This window comes from Equus asinus, chromosome 17 (assembly GCF_041296235.1).
Source record: "Equus asinus isolate D_3611 breed Donkey chromosome 17, EquAss-T2T_v2, whole genome shotgun sequence".
NCBI lineage: Eukaryota > Metazoa > Chordata > Mammalia > Perissodactyla > Equidae > Equus > Equus asinus.
Genome location: NC_091806.1, coordinates 43,693,440 through 43,709,091, shown reverse-complemented (window position 1 = coordinate 43,709,091; position 15,652 = coordinate 43,693,440). Strand labels below are relative to the sequence as shown.

General features: G+C 53.4%; 2 protein-coding genes and 1 long non-coding RNA gene across 6 annotated transcripts; 2 read left to right on the top strand and 1 right to left on the bottom strand.

Annotated features, from left to right (window-relative positions):
* Nucleotides 1-349: 349 nt before the first annotated feature.
* Nucleotides 350-1,495, top strand: RNASEH2C (ribonuclease H2 subunit C). The gene is made up of 4 exons (XM_014844830.3): nucleotides 350-521; nucleotides 711-892; nucleotides 970-1,089; nucleotides 1,403-1,495. The coding sequence occupies exons 1-4, from the start codon at nucleotides 350-352 to the stop codon at nucleotides 1,427-1,429; spliced, it is 501 nt and encodes a 166-aa protein (XP_014700316.1). The 3' UTR covers nucleotides 1,430-1,495.
* Nucleotides 1,496-1,567: 72 nt separating this feature from the next.
* KAT5 (lysine acetyltransferase 5) lies at nucleotides 1,568-8,779 on the bottom strand. 4 transcript variants are annotated; one of them, XM_014844828.3, is made up of 14 exons: nucleotides 8,502-8,779; nucleotides 8,336-8,402; nucleotides 7,945-8,013; nucleotides 7,717-7,853; nucleotides 7,272-7,427; nucleotides 7,108-7,182; nucleotides 6,925-6,999; nucleotides 6,356-6,604; nucleotides 6,189-6,278; nucleotides 4,726-4,866; nucleotides 4,554-4,647; nucleotides 2,471-2,630; nucleotides 2,260-2,341; nucleotides 1,607-2,166 (listed from the first exon to the last, which is right to left on the bottom strand). In XM_014844828.3, exons 1-14 carry the CDS (start codon nucleotides 8,511-8,513, stop codon nucleotides 2,032-2,034), a joined length of 1,542 nt encoding a protein of 513 aa, XP_014700314.1. In that variant the 5' UTR covers nucleotides 8,514-8,779; the 3' UTR covers nucleotides 1,607-2,031. The 4 variants fall into 4 exon arrangements, with proteins under 4 accessions (XP_014700315.1, XP_044618343.1, XP_014700314.1 ...); XM_014844829.3 differs by lacking the exon at nucleotides 7,272-7,427 and having other exon boundaries at nucleotides 1,568-2,166; nucleotides 8,502-8,759; XM_044762407.2 differs by having other exon boundaries at nucleotides 8,336-8,528.
* Nucleotides 8,732-15,464, top strand: LOC123282078 (uncharacterized). The gene is made up of 3 exons (XR_006522004.2): nucleotides 8,732-8,867; nucleotides 13,573-13,714; nucleotides 15,018-15,464. It is a non-coding gene; the product is annotated as an uncharacterized lncRNA (long non-coding RNA).
* Nucleotides 15,465-15,652: the final 188 nt, after the last annotated feature.

The following is a 15,652-nucleotide window of genomic DNA, read 5'->3' as shown; positions in this document are numbered from 1 at the left end:
TCTTGCATGATAAAAATCACCTATACACGGGTTTGGAAGACAAATCACAAACTCGGATAAAATATCCTCAACAATTTGAGAAAGAACTAACTCCCTACAAATCTATATAAAAAGTATACTCGGAATCGTTTTAAATTTTTTTTACAGGAAGAATGTGCATCTGAAAATTTTTCAAGGAAAAAAACTGGGGACTTGAACACAGAGAGGCGGGGCTTGCAAAGGATCTTCAGGGACGGACTACGCTTCCCCGGAGGCTCTGCGCTGACTGCCCCTGACCTCCCGACAAGCTCCGCGCGCTTTCCGCGCCAGCTTTGGCCATAGCTAGTGAGCGATCAAACCGCGGCGGAGGATGGAGAGCAGCGACGAGGTAGCCGTCCACAAACACCGCATCCACTTACGCACCGCCACGCTCCGCGACGCCGCCCCCGTCACGCTGCACCTTCTGCCCTGCGAGGTCCCGGTTAACCAGCCCGCCCCCGTGGGGCGCTTCTTCACCCCGGCCATCCGCCAGGGTCTCGGTGGTGAGCGCTCGTGGCCGGACTACGGCTCCCGGCAGTCCCCGCGCCGGCACCGCGCTCTTCTTGGCGAGGACCGGCGCGAGGGCTCCTGGGGATCGTAGTCCACCGGAGGTGGCGGGGAGGCCGCCACCGGGCTTGCCCCGCAAGGCCTGTATCAGGCCCTCAGTGAGGCCATCCGCCTGCCTCCTCCAGGACTCGAAGTGTCGTTTCGGGGCCGCAAACTACGGGGCGAGGAAGTGTCGGTGCCACCCGGCCTGGTGGGATACGTGATGGTGATGGAAGACAAGCATGACTTCTCGGAGGGTTCGGAGAATAACGAAGAGCAAGGGGAACAAGAGCTGGTGGAATCCCCGGAGGCGCTGGAGCGGGACTTCGTGAGCAAAGGGGGACAGGGTTGGAAGGGGGTGCGGGCGAGCGCGCGGCCCCGTGCTGAGCCGAGTCCCTTCCCCAGGACTGCTTTATCGGAGCCACTGCCAGTTTCAGCCGCTTCACCCTGTGGGGCCTGGAGACCATCCCTGGCCCGGATGCCAAAGTGCGCGGTGCCCTAACCTGGCCCAGCCTGGCCGCAGCGGTGAGTACATGGATGGGTCCTCTTCCTTCCAAGCCCCATCCATTCCCCCTCTCTGACTTCAAGGTTATTTCCCGGGTTGTCTAGAACCTTGCTCCTGAGCGGATATGGGGCTTTGGGGCTGGGCAGCACAGGGGGCAGATGGAGTCCCGTCTGCTGGAGCCTCAGACTGGGTAAGGGCAGGGTAGCTTCCCCACCACTCTTCTCTGGCCTGTCTAGAAGGGGCTATCATCCTGACCAGTTGGGGCCCTCCCCGAGTACGCGGGCCACTCAGCCACTCTCAGAAATCCAACAGCAGTGGTGACTCCTGTTGCAGATTCACGCACAGGTGCCTGAAGACTGAGAACCACAGCTTGAAACTGAAAGCCACTGACCCCTTCACCCCAATAAACCAGCTCTTCACTTTGAACCCACTGATCCCATCACCTCAATAAACACGCTCTTCACAGCACCTGTGAGTTTTCGGGCACCATGAGCCCCTAAGCCAGCCATGCCCTGACTCCCACAAGAACCTTCCACGGCTCTGGCCTACAGAAACAATTTATTGCCGGGGGGGGGAGGGGCAAGAGAGGGGCCAGAATTTTAGCAGCCAGTACCCACCCCAGTCCCAACTCCTACTTTACAAAAGAAATTTTTACAGCCACCAGCTCTCTGTACAGAGCGCTCCCACCCCCCATCTCACTGTACACAGCTGCCTGGCTCTCTCACGTCCCTGGTTCACAGCAGGCCTGGGCCTTCAGCGAGCTGACCTTGGAGTTGACCTGAACCCTGAGCTCGCCTTGGTGCTGGGTACCAGCTGGCTCCTACCAGGCCTGTCCTCTCCTCGTGGAGCTGTCCTCAGCCCCGTCTCCCTTGGTGTGCCTCTTGCGGGCCCCAGTGGGGGCGGGATCAGCTGTCAGCCCGGCTTCTGCCGACTTTGTTGACACGGCCACAGGCAGTGCCCCGTCACCACTTTCCCCTCTTGCTCCAGTCCTTGGGAGTGAAGTGGAGACACTTGGAGTCGATCCGAAGGAGCCGCTTGAGCATAGCCCGTTCATGCCCATCCACGATGTCCTCCGACAGTGTGAGAATGTACTGGCCCTGGATGGGAGACGGGGCCAGGCAGGTCAGCCCATATGGGGCCTGCAGCGTGCACCCCTACACACACCTGTCTCCCCCTACCCGCCTCCCTACCTTGTAGTAGTTGATGAGGTTGAGGTACTGTAGAGTGGAGATGACATCCTCCTTCTTGATGCTGGTGATTTCACTGATCTCGCTGTGAGAAAGCAAAGATCAGGTCCCGTGGGGGCCTTCACCTCTGCCCCAGGCCCCCGGGAGCCCCAGGGGTGAGAAAGCCCCGGAAGAGACAGGGGATGCACCCCCCGGTACATGGGGCCAGGCTCACTTGATGGTGATCTGTGGCCTCTCCCCGCTCTCCGACTTCAGCCCCATCAGGATCTCCAGGATGGTCTGGGACCAGTAGCTTCGGTAGGATAGGAGGCCAAGATCTGAGAGGGGCTTCTCAGGGGTCCCCGTTTTCCCTTCCACTTTGGAGAGTTCATAGCCTAAAACAATGAAGCAGGAGTGGGTGGGGAAGCGGTCACAGCTTCATGCAACCAACGTTCAAGAGCACAAGTTGCAGAGACAGACTGCCTGGCTCCCATCCTGGGAACCGTGCCTCAGTTTCCTCCTAAAGGACTGATGAGCATTCACTCTTCACCTGGGTGCTGAGCACAGTGGAGGGTGATAAGGGCACTGCGAAGAGTAGCTGCAATCACCTGGGAGGGGTGCTCAGGAGCCAGTGAAGGCTTATGAATAGGGTAGGGGAGTGCAGAGAAAATGGTTTATGAAAAGAAAGTGCCTCGGATTTTCCTGTCATCCCACACACTCTGCGCCTGGGCACGTGAGGAGGGAAGTGGGGCAGACGCCACCTCTGGTCCAGGCCTGAGGGTGCTTGGCTTCTCACATGAAAGTCCACTGAGCTTGACCTAAGGAGCACTAGCGGCTCGAAGACCAGGCTGGCCTGACCCGGTGGCTGTGAGGATGCCAGGAGAGGAGCACCAGTCAGAGGCAGGCCCTTCCTCAGCAGGTAACGGACCTCCCGTGGCTCCACCCCTCCCACTCTGCTCTGCCCTCCTCCACCGGCTGACTCCTGGGCACTGGCAGCCAGTTGCTGGTGAGACCCTCAGGCCCTGCAAAACCCTGAGTGGCTTGGTGTCTTTGGGTAGAGTCTTCATTCTCCCTGTCAGGCTCTGCGATGTCGCCACTACTTCCAGAAGCCCTTCGCACCCTCAGTCATAACCAGCCTCATGTTGGACCATCGCCCTTTCTGTTTTCCCCGCCTTGATACATCTCTATCAGCCAGTCTTACCCTCTTGCCCAACTTCCTGTGACTTCCACCAAGCAGCCCAGTGGGAGAGGAACAGAGGCTAGTGCTTTAGAGAAAGGAAGCACAGAGGAGGAAGCCAGTCGGACACCTGGGGTCCGACTCAGCTTTGCTGGGTCCAGTGTATGTGGAATCCTGACAGATCAACTGGAGGCCACACTTGCCTCCTCCGTGGTAGGGAACTCCTGTCCCCTCCCCAGTGAACACCCGCTCACCCTGTGAACTGTCCGCCCAACTGAGCACGCCTCCTTGGTGGCCCCGCCCATGGCCTGTCTCCACTGAGGTCTGAGCTGCAAGGCTTGAGCTGAGTTTAAGCACCTGCCTGCTCCACCAGGCTGAGAGTTTCCTGACGATATGATCCCATCTTGGCATCATTCTACCAACAAAATTTCTCACATGGACCGTGACCTTGATCGAGTCAAGCCTCCGTGTCTTCCCCAGACAGACAGCTAAGGCTCCCTCCCTGTCTCCCAGGTCAGAGCCTGATGACCTCAAGGGTTCAGTGAGTGGTGAGTTGAATGGGACGGGGGAAGAGGCCTGGAAGCAGAGGGTGCTTGGGGTGACACTGACAAGTTCATGAATGACAAGGAGCAGAGTTCCTTCTGGGCTTTAAGAGACTGACCTGACTGAATGCAAGGGACAGGGGCCAAGTTCATGCAAGTCACTGCTTACATCGTCTGCTGAGCTGACAGCATTTTGAACATCTATCGGCAAGGCTCAGGGATACCTGCGGGCCTGAACCACTGGTCCTTGCCCAGGAGCTTGTATGATGACACAGTACCAGACGGATGAGCAACAGTGGCTCACTCGGCTTCTGCCCACGGCCCTGGGCAGGAGCAGATGAGTCAGATTGGGGAAAAGTTGGGTGGTGCTTAGAAGCTTGGCCGAGGCACAGTGAGGGGCTGAGAACCTAGCCCAGATGAGCAGGGCAGCCAGCCTGCGGACGGAGAGAGCCTTGGGAGAGTCCCATCTCTATTTCTGGCCAGCTTCCCTGTGGCTGGGCCGCACAGCCAGAGCTGAGGATCATGGCAGCCCTGCTCATGTGCGTGAGGCCGTGGTGGGAGCACCCCCGCAGCCCCTGGCCGGGAGCACGGGTACTTACTGAACTCTATCAGCAGCTTGCCGTAGCCCCGGCGCTGGTAGGGAGGCAGGGTCAGGATGCAGGCCACGTTGTAGTCTTCCGTCGACTCCTTCTCCTGGGAAAGAGGGGCGGTGAGTGTGAGGGAAGGGACGTGGCGCAGGGCAGGGCTGCGGGCAGCTAGCCCAGCACTGACCTTGGAGAAGTAACCCACGATGTGGAAGCCCTTGCAGTCATACTCCGTCATGACGTAGAAGAGGAAGGGGTCTGTGTCATAGTACAACGTCTTGTGGTCGAGGAAACACTTTGCCAGGAGACACAGGTTCTGCGAGTAACTCTGCAGAGGAAAAGGCCTGTCACCACTCTGAGTACCCACTCTGAGGGTGGCCGAGGGGCCAGCGTCAGCCAGGAGCTTCTCTGTACCCCAAGGTGACAGGTGATGAGCCTTCCTCCCTGGGGCCCACCTAGTCCATCGGCCAGGCTGTCCCTGCTGCTCAGACAGGGCCACTTCTCAGTGTCGAAGAGCCCGTGAACCAGCTGTTTGACAGCCTGCCTCCCCGGTGAGCTGGGCAGGCTTCCCCCGGCTCCCTGGACCCCCACGGTCTGGCCTGGGGCCCTCCACTGCCTTCCACTGTTATAGTTAACAGTCAACAAACGGACATATTCCCAGGAAGAAAGACTGACCAAAGCTTAGGAGGGAAGCTCTGCCTGTGTGACAGTCTTAGGAGCCTGGCTGTCAAAAAACATAACTCTCCCGCCTACGGTCACACCTCCTGGGAACTGATCCATTCCACGACAGAGGTAAGGAACTCTGAAATTGAACCAACAGTAGCCTGAGGAATTCCTCAGCAAAGTTACTAATCTTGCTCGTTTATTTTTCCGTGCTTTCTCCTGCATTCAGAGCTGGCTTTTTGCCACCTGCTGGGCACTGTCATTTGGATGCCCAAGTCCACAGTGAGGAATACAGAACAGTCGTTACAGCAGCATCTTCCTCTCATGCTCCCCCAGCACCCGAGCCAGAGCTCTCCCCACCAGTCACGGTGCCTGCCTCTCCCTCCCCTCCTCCTGCCCCCGGAGTGGGGGAGTCACTTTCAACGGTCCCTCCAGGTTACTCCCTCCTCCCTCCCCACAGCCACAGACTGAAGCAGTTTTGAAGCCCCAAACCTGGGAGTGTCCTCTACCCCGCCCTGACTGATCTCATTCCCACCACCTGTGCTCTGTCCCTTGTAACAGCCTGGCCTCGTCCTCTCTGCCCTTCAGCCAGAAGCTCCTCACCTTTCTCACACTCGGTCTCTGTGCCCCCAAGCCTGCCCTGCAGGATTCCCTTACCCACCTCACCCTCCATGTCAAGGCTCTAAGGTCACCTCCTCTGGGAAGCTTTGCTGACCACCTCCCCTGGGTCCTGATAACCCACCCTGTGTTTCATGACACTTGTCAGAATGGGATCTAAGTGGCTGTTGGCACGTCTGTTTTCCCCACGGACTGTGAGCTCCCAGAGAGGAGAGATTCTGTCGAATCCCTGGTTGTCTTTGTACCTCCCAGCACGTGCCCTACAGCAGGAACTCAGTAAAGATGGGAGTGTTGGCCAGACTGGTTAGTGTGTTCCTGGGCAGGAAGAAGCTGCTCATTTATTTCCCCCAGTGCCCCTCAGCCACCCACCTTGTTCTTACGTCCATCGATCTCAAAGAAGGATATGGTGCCCTTGCGGTAAATCTCGTTGCCTGGAGGATGTCGCAGGTCACACTTGGTCTGAGAAAGAGAGGAGGATCAGGGGTGGGGGCAAGGAGGGGAGTGCTAGGAGGGCAGCCCCCTGGGACCCCTCGTACCAAGTGGCGCTGCAGACACTTGAGGCTCCGGCCATACTTGAGGCAGAACTCGCAGAGGTAGAGGACGGGCAGCGTGGTGAGCTCCTGCGGGTACGGGGAGAAGTACCACGGCTTGAGGCGGTGCCGGCCCAGCTCGATGCACTCGATGTTCTTCATCCGGGTGACGATGTCGTCGTGGCTCCGGTCGGACACCAGGCTCCCAGTCATGCGTGGAGCCGACGGTATTCCATCTGAGCTGTCTTGGGAGTCCTGCCCAGGGCCAGTGGAAGATACCAGATTACAGAAGCAGGACACTACCGCCTACACACCCCTTCCCGAGGTTTCCTTATGCAGGTCTAACAGCAACCCTAGGTAATATCATCCCCTTTCCAGATAAAGAAACCAAGACTTGGGAAGTTTTCATTCAAAACTTGGAAAAGATCTCATCTGAATGAGCTCTGCCTGGTTCCTAATCCCACCAACACCACAGCTGCCCACCCCTCCTTCTTTATTTTCAAACCAGTCACTAAATGCTCCACCCTGCCGGTGTCCCCTGCTTTTCACCCAGCCTCCCCCATCCCCAGACCCACCTCATCAGTGCCCAAACAATTCGATTTGCGCTTCCGTCCAGGCTGAGCTGCCACTGCCCTACGGGCTGATCCATTCTGCAAGTAAGATGGAAGGAACAGAAGGGGGGCTGTGAGATTAGCCTCAGAGGGGCCGCCAGGAGGTAGAAGGAAGGAAGGGAAGAAGAGATGGTTTAGGGGACTCACCTGGGGGAAAACTGAGGTCGGGGCTGTCTCGCTGGGCACGGGAGTTGCCGGTGAAACCACCTCCACCTTCCGTTTCTGTAGAGAGAAACCAAGAAAGGTGGGTCAGAAGGTAGAGAAGGTGGGACCTGAGAGGAAAGCAAGGTCCCTGGAATTGCTGAGGGTACCGTTGAGCGGTGGTTGGGCTGCAGGCAGGAGCTGGAGGAGAGCGGCTGGTCGGGCTCGCCACCGGGAATGGCCTCCCGCTCCTTGGGCAGGTTGAAGCGGAGTGTGATCTGGACCGGGATTGGCAAGGTCTTCCCGCTGGCCTGGGCGGAGGCCGGCTGTAGAGATAGGTCCAGGGTCTTCCTCTGGGGTGGGCTTGGTGGTGGGATGGGAAAGGGAGTAGGGGCCCCTCAGCATAGAGTGATTAAACCCCACCCTCTGCCCTCTCAAGGACACAGGAATAGCCACTGGACTCTGAAAGCTACATCTGCAATTTGGCCCCCATCCTTTGTGAGCTGAAGCCAGGGTGGGAGGGCACTGCCTCCTGCCCATCCAGGAGCCACTGAGGCCTAGAGATGAGAGAAGTAGGAGGCAGGAGAGAAGACGTGAAGCAGGGGACCTACTCACCACCTCTCTCTCTGGAGAGCCGGGGCGGGACCCAGGAAGTCCGTTCTTGGTGGGGGTCTTGGCCTCCTTCTTGGGGAACTGGATCTTCTTTAGGTCCAGCCGCTCGTGGGTCACCCATTCATCCAGGCGTTTATTGACTGCAGCAGGGGGGATGGCTCAGGAGGGAATGCCAGAGGCTGTCCCCCAACCCTGCCCTGCAGCCCCACCTCACCGCAGCCCAGAACTCACAGTCAATGTAATGGACGTAGAAAAGCTTCCGGCCACTGATGTCCTTCACGCTCAGGATCTCGGCCAGGGCTGTGGGAACAGCACAGACGGGGGCCTTAGATAGGCCTGGCCATGAGGCTCCACCCTCCCACGACCTAAACTCCACCCCCGGCCGAATCCCTAAGCCCCAGCACTTGGAAGCTCTCGCCCAAGCCCCCGTTAGTCACCAAGTGCCGCCCTCTCTCCAAGCCCCGCCCTGTCCGTCTCGGAGCTAAAAGCCACGCCCCTGCTGAGTGTCTGCGTCCCGCCCGCCCAGGATTCTAGAGGCCCCTCCCCCTCCCGAGGGTTCGGTTGACTCTCTCCCGCCCCTCGCCCTTAGGTTCCTTAGCCCCGCCCCCCCGACGTCACTCACGCCACTCATCTTCGTTGTCCTGGTTCCGCCGCAGCACGGGCAGGCGGCAGCCTTCGATTATCTCCCCCTGGGGAGACAGCGCGGCGCCAGGGTCGGCTACTGGGGGGCCTCGGGCTCTACCCACCTCCCCTGGTTCCCTCCGCCCCGCCCCGGGCACCGGACTCACCACCTCCGCCATCTTCCCTCCCTCCACTGCCACTTCCGGCCCCTCTGGGAGACGTCACTTCCGGTACTGAGCCCGCTGTAGGCCTCGGCCTCAAGAAGCCGTTTTGGAAGAGGCCCCCAGAGAGACACCGCCGCCCAGCTGGAAGCAAGGAACCAGCCCGCCTGGGCGCCGGGAGTATGGGGTGTTTTAAGTCTCGGGCCTGGTTCTGGGTGGAATCCCCACAACGTGCACAGCGATTGGAGGAAAGCTGAGTCCGTCACGTGACGCCCACCGAGTGCGACGCCGGTCACGTGGATGCGGCGCAGGTCACGTGCGACTGGTGTTTGCGCTTTGCAGGCTGTTGAGCACGGGCGCCTCCTAGTGGCGGTGAGAGGTGTCGCCGGGGGTGAACTGCGCGTCCGGGGCGGGGGGCGGGTCTGGGGGGGTTTGGGAGGCTGGAGAGGTGGGCGGGACCGTGAGGGGACTTCAATGCCTGGCCAAGTTTGTGGACTTCCTTCCTTAGGGATGGGGACTCACGGGAGATGTCTGGGTTTTTTGTTTTGTATATTGGGTTTCTAATTTTAAAAGTAATATGACATTCATTCATATATTCAGCAAATGTTTAGTGATCCTCTACCGTGTGCCTAGCACTGTTGTAGGAGCCTGGAATACATCAGTGAACACAGAACCCTGCCCTCCTGGAGCTTACGTTCTTGAGGGTTGGGAAGAAAAAGACGGGTATAGATAATAAACAAGTATATTAAAAAGTAAATGATTTAGTCTATTAAAGAGTGATAAGTGTTATGGGAAACCAAAAACAATGAGCAAAGTAAAGGAGATGGGTAGATAGATTGCAGTTTTGAATAGGTTACTCAGGGCAGACCTGGATGGAAGTGTGTTAGTTGAGCAAAGGTTTCACATTAAAACAATAATCGTGCCTGAGATGTGGCTCTCAAAGCCTAAAATATTTACTGTCTGGCCCTTACAGGAAATGTTTGTCAACCCCTGCTTTATAGACTCTTGTGCTGTTTAATACAAAAATAAGCTCTCACTGTGTATACTGTTCTGTGCCCAGTCGCTAAATATTCCAGAGCACTCTTTTAATGGCTGCATAGTATTCTGTTTAGATGCATCCTGGCTGCCATAACCAATTTCCTGTTGTTGAAGTCTCATGTTATTTCCAATATTCTCCTATTACAAAGAGTACCACAAAGTACACAACTTTCCACATATTCATCCCAGCGTGATTTGCATTTAAGATATAAGTGGAGAGTGATCCTATATGTGTTTTAGAAAGATCCCTTTGTGGCAGCGTCCTTGGATTGAAGGAGGGAAGACCAGAACAGGGCCATTCGGAAGGCTGTTGAAATCGGCTATTCACCAATAACAGTCAATAAGTGTTTGTTCAGGGCCTGCTATGTATGGCAGTTAGCAAAGTTTCAGTCCCTGCCCTCTTGTCAAAGTACCAGTGACCCCCACAGTGTTACTCCACTGGTGCTTCTCAGTCCTCTTATCAGTAGGATTTGGCCTGGCTGGTCCCACCCTCTTCCGTGAAATGCTGTTGCCTGGCTTCCAGGATACTGGCCCCTCCTTCCAACTTCCTTCCAACTTCCCTGGCTGCTCTTTATCTCCTTTGCTGGTTCCTCTTCCTGTCCACGACCTCAAAAACATTCAGAAATCCCATGTTCAGTCCTAGACTTCATCTCTGTATCCACGCTCACGCCTTTCATGATCCCCTGGGGGCTCCTGGCTTTAAATATCATCCATATGCTGAGGTTTCTCAAATTTGTGTCTGCAGCTTAGATCTCTGCCCTGAACTCAGCTCTCACCGCCCGCTCAGCATCTCCATTTGGATGCCTGGGGGCATGTCCAAAACCAAACTCCTAATTTCCCTTCCTTACCTGCTCCTCCCACTATCTTTCTTGTCCCCATCAGTGATCTTCATCTGTCCAGTTTCTCAGACCAAAACCTTGAAGTCCTCTGACTTCTCTGCTTCTCTCACATTCTACCAGCCAGCGAATACTCTAGGCTCTGTCACTTCTTCGGCCTTCACCACTGCTGCTCCCCAGGACTGTTGCAGTAGCCTCAGACACAGAAGCAAGAGGAATTGTTTAAAAATACACTTCAGACCATGTCACTCTGATGATCAGAATCCACCAAGGGTTTGTCCTTTACTCTCAGTAAAACCCCAAATCCCTGTATAAGTCCCGCCCCCGTTACCACTTGGCCCCACCTCCTCCTGCTGTTCTCCCCGCTCACTACATTCTAGCCCCACTGGCCTCCCCGTGTTTCTAGCACATGGCAGGCGTGTTCCTCTCTCTGGTCCTTTCCTGTTTCCTGCCTGCAGTGTTTCTCTCCATGGATCCACTTGGCTGACTCCCTCAGCTCATTCAAGTCTTTGCTCAAATGCCACCTTCCCAATGAGGCCACCTCTAAGCTCCCTAGTTATATCTGCTCATCCCCCACCCACCTCATCTCCCTCCTCCTCCGCTTCACTTTCCTGCACAGCATTTATCCCCAGTTGTCAACTCGCCTGTTTTCCTCATTCACTTGTTAACTATCTGTCTTTCCCTCACTAGAAGGTAAGATCCATGAATGCGGTATTTATATTGTTTGGTCCAGTGCTGTTTTCCCAGCTTCTAGAATAGTGCCTGACTCATAGTAGGTGTTCAGTTAAAAACTGTCAAATGGATGAAGCACATGGTCTCGCTGGGGAGCGAGACATTCCAGGATGTGAGGACGGCAACAGCAAAAAAAGAAAAAAAAGGAGAAAAGAAACAGCTGGCGCACAGGGCATCAGTCATGCACCAGCATTAATTGAGCACCAACTGTGTGCCACATCCTGCAGGAGCCACTTCAGTGAAAACAGACGAGGCCCCTGCTGTATGGATGGACAGGAACAGTTAACAAAACAAAGCAAAAATAGTCCCTTTCGATGGTGGTGTAAGTGCAGTGACGATGATGAACCAGCGCGATCTGGCGAGGGGTGGGGAGTGGGGCTTCTCTAAGGGCTGTCAATCAGGTTCCTCCTGCCCACCAAGAGTCTCGCCATGCCCTGCTCCCCCGGCTGGCTTAATGAGGGACCAGCTGGCTTAATGAGGGACCGTCTTGGTCCATGTGGCCCAAAGGCATGCAGGGCTTCAAGATGGCTTCGCCTGGGGACTCAACAATGTCATGGGTGACACACTTTCCACTCTGGCCTCCTCAGGCTTACCTTCCTCCTCATTAAGGTGGACTCCTCTTACAGTTGCAGGACAACTGCCCACTGTCCTAGGGCCCACGTGTGTCTGAGGCCACGTCTGAGGAGAAAATCTCTTCCCCAGCTGTGGGAGTAAAGTCCTGGGCTTCCCTCCGATTGAACCATCTTAGGGCACGTGCTTCTGCCTCAGCCAATCCCTGTGGCCAGGGGGATGGAATTCCACCGGTTTAGACAAACCGGGGCGCACCCGGCAGCTGAGCCAAGGCAGCCCCATCCAAGCAGCACAGCGGCTGCAGCTGGGAGAGGAGGGAGCAGCTGTTAGGAGGCAGCCGGTGTGGCCCTGCAGGCGATGACCTGTGACCTAAGACCTGAAGGATGAGGAGGGACAGTCTTAGAAGATGTGAGGGAGGCGTTTTCCAAGCAAAGGGAATGGCAGAATCAGAGGTCAAGTTCAGTGTATTCCAGGAAGGCGAAGCCAGTGTGGATGGAAGGGTTGACCAGCCAGGAGGCAGAGAGCTGGCAGGGCCCCATCACGAGGCTTTTCCTGGCTTTTTTGTAAGGAAGTCACATTTTGCCATAAGTGCCACAGGAAGCCATTGGAGAATTTGAAGCAAGAAAATAATGTGTCTGATTAAAGCTTTAAAAGCTGATTGAGGGCATGAGGGTTGTTGGAGACACTACAAGAGTAACAGCCTGAGTACAGCTAGAAGGTTCTCGCTGCCGTGAAAGCAAGGATTGAAGGGGGCTGGAGATTGAGGTGTGACCAAAAGCGTGGTGAGAGGAAAGGGTCTGGTAGGGACGAGAAGACAGAGGCCGTGATACGGTTGGGGGCCAGCGGTTCTCCAGCCAGGCCCCAGATCTCCGGGGGTCTCAGATTCTGCAGGAGGAGAATCCGTCCTGCAAGAACTTATTATCTCCTCGGGAAAAGTAAACATGGACTTCTCTTTTCCAAATGCATGTGCTTTGGCTGTGCTTAATAACCTCCAAATTCATTGAAATGCTTGCTGAGTTCAATGTAAGGCTAAAGGCTCCTTGGCTGAAGGCTTGGTCTGGGAATGCTCAGCATGGACAGCCACAAGGCCAGGAGAGTGCCCATTGGCCTGGGTAACTGAGTGGTCATCACAGACGTTGGGGGGTGCTGTTTGCAGAGAAGAGGGGAGGAGAAAGCCAGATTATGTAGGGGTGAGGAAATGGAAACAGCACAGATAGACACTCCTTTAGGGCAGTTCGAGTTTGAATGAAAAGTTAGAGAAGCTTAAATGAAAAATAGGAGACAAATTGCAAAAAATTATAAACTTTTTTTTTGGAAGGAGGGGAGCAATTGGAGGGGAACCAGAGGGGGCTGCAAGGAGGAGGAAGCAAGTTTCTTTAGGACATGGAGCACTTGGACACTCTTGGTTGTAAATAACAGAAAACCAAGAATAAACTGGTTCAATGAATTGGAGTTCTTACCTCCCTGGAGCTCCAAGGCTGTTGACCCAGTGCCTCACCCACCTAGGTTTCTTCCATCTCTCCATGCCACCAACTTGGTAGGTTGGCTTTATTCTCAAGGGGATTCCTTTTAAGATGCCTGCAGCAGCCACTGGGTCACATGCTTCTGCTTTCGTGTTTCCAAGCGGGAATGACTTCTCAACATTTCTCAGGAAATTTGTGTCTTTCTGAATCCTGAGCAGGGCTGATTTCATGGGCATGAGACCTGTGCAACTGTGCAGGGCCCAGAGCTTAGAAAGATCCTGCACTTCGTTTAATGCTCCGTCATTGCCATCTTGAAAATTCTTAATAATTTTTGATCAAGGAGCCCGCGTGGGCCCCACAAATTATGTGGCTGGTCCTGATCCTGAAAAAAATCAGTCAAAAAAGTCAGGTAAAAATATTATAATTTTCCTGCCACAGTTAAAGCTTAACAAGCAATATGGAGGCATTATGGCTTCAGAAGAACCCACCAATGTTAAGAGGAAATGCGGAAACAGGAGAGAAAGTCATCATCATGGACTCAGTCTTGCTGTGGCTGATCCAGCAGCTGTCTCTGCTAACAGTGAGTCATTCGTTTTTTTTAAATTGTGGTAAAATATACATATCATAAAATTTACCACTTTAACCATTTTTACGTGTACAATGCAGTGGCCTTAAGTACATTCACATTGTTGTGCAACCATCACCGCCATCGATCTGCAGAATCTTTTCATCATCCCCAACATAAACACTGTCCCCATGAAACACTAACTGACTCCCCATTCCCCCCTCCCCAGCCCGTGGTAACCACTATTCTGCTTTCTCCCTCTAAAAGTTTAGGGGCCAGCCCGGTGGCGCAGCAGTTAAGTGTGCACATTCCGCTTTTGCGGCCCAGGGTTCGCTGGTTTGGATCCTGGGTGCAGATGTGGCACCGATTATCAAACCATGCTGTGGCAGGCATCCCACATATAAAGTAGAGGAGGATGGGCACGGATGTTAGCTCAGGGCCAGTCTTCCTCAGCAAAAAGAGGAGGATTGGCAGCAGATGTTAGCTCAGGGCTGATCTTCCTCACAAAAAAAATAAATAAATAGAATAAAAGTTTAACTCCTCTAGGTACTTTGTATAATATAAGTGGGATCATAGAATGTCTGTCTTTTTGCATCTGGCTTACTTCACCTAGAATAATGTTTTCTTTTTTTTTAAGATTTTGTTTTTCTTTTTTCTCCCAAAGCCCCCCGGTACATAGTTGTGTATTTTTAGTTGTGGGTCCTTCCAGTTGCGGCATGTGGGACGCCACCTGAGCATGGCTTGATGAGCGGTGCCATGTCCACACCCAGGATTCGAACTGGCGAAACCTGGGCCGCTGAAGTGGAGTGCACGAACTTAACCACTCGGCCATGGGGCTGGCCCCTAGAGTAATGTTTTCAAGGCTCATCCATGTTGTAGCATGTGTCAGAATTTCATTCCTTTTTAAGGCTGAATAATATTCCATTGTGTGGATAGACCACATCAGTGAGTCATTCCTGCAACTAAAATAAATATTAAGTTTATATGCAGAGTATCCTTTATACAAATCTTGTGAATGGTATTCTGAGAAATAAAGGCGTTTAGAAGTAAAATAAGTCTTAAATTGGTTATTTCGATGTGGGCTTCTGTGTAGTACTGCTAATCTTGCTAGGAGATTCTGAAGTTACATTATTCAAATACTGCTCAGTAATGTTCACTGGAGTACTCCAGTATTTAAGTATTTGCTATAGGCTACGGTTCTTCGTGAATACTTTAAGAGGAGAAATGCAAAGAGATGAAGATGTGAGTGTTGCGAACTGTCTCAGCAGGGAACCAGAATCCGATCTGAAATCTGAATTAACAATATCGATTCCAACAGCAGAACCAAAATTAGGACAAGCAGACAAAATGTCTTCCTCATTAAAAAAAGGAAATGAGCTTCTGTGAAGGAACATATAGACCCAAGTTGAAGATGCTGGTGGACGCCCTCTCGACAATTTGACCAGGGTCACTGCAAAATGAAAGAAAGGTTTTTACATCTGGAATATTTGTTATGAAACAACTGTCAAGACTATCGGATAGGGCAATCAATGCTTTGTATATTTTAAATTTTCATTTTAAGAGTAGTAACTTCTAAATATTAAAGATTTAATTAGTATTATTTCTCAATAATTGGCTTTTAGTTGACATTTGTGTTCATTTCTGTTATTTTGATCTTTTCTATTATCAAATGTCTGAATCAAGCAGAGATTATTTTTACTTGTCATTGACATATGTAGATGTGTTGTGATACATTGATTTATAATAATAAATCTTTCAATTATTGTATCTTGTTTTTACAGAAACCTCTGAAACTTTGAGTGCAAACGTATTATAGGAAATGATTCAGTGTTTATGTTCATTTTTTTAAAACATACAAAGTATTGTGAGAAGTACACAGTAACCTAGGGTTTTGGCAGGATCATCCATAGAAAGGGGTAGGAGACAGAGAGAGGGAGTGGCCCCCTAGAGGCT

Bases quoted from the DNA above. Each gene is read 5' to 3' on its own strand.
- RNASEH2C (XM_014844830.3), top strand. From the start codon at position 350: ATGGAGAGCAGCGACGAGGTAGCCGTCCACAAACACCGCATCCACTTA. The intron at 522-710 runs GTGAGCGCTCGT...TGCCTCCTCCAG, and splicing joins CATCCGCCAGGGTCTCGGTG to GACTCGAAGTGTCGTTTCGG. The intron at 893-969 runs GTGAGCAAAGGG...TCCCTTCCCCAG, and splicing joins AGGCGCTGGAGCGGGACTTC to GACTGCTTTATCGGAGCCAC.
- KAT5 (XM_044762407.2), bottom strand. From the start codon at position 8,513: ATGGCGGAGGTGGTGAGTCCGGTGCCCGGGGCGGGGCGGAGGGAACCA. The intron at 7,000-7,107 runs GTGAGTCCCCTA...TCTTACTTGCAG, and splicing joins CGACCTCAGTTTTCCCCCAG to AATGGATCAGCCCGTAGGGC. The intron at 2,631-4,553 runs GTAAGTACCCGT...TCATTGTTTTAG, and splicing joins CAAGCTGCTGATAGAGTTCA to GCTATGAACTCTCCAAAGTG.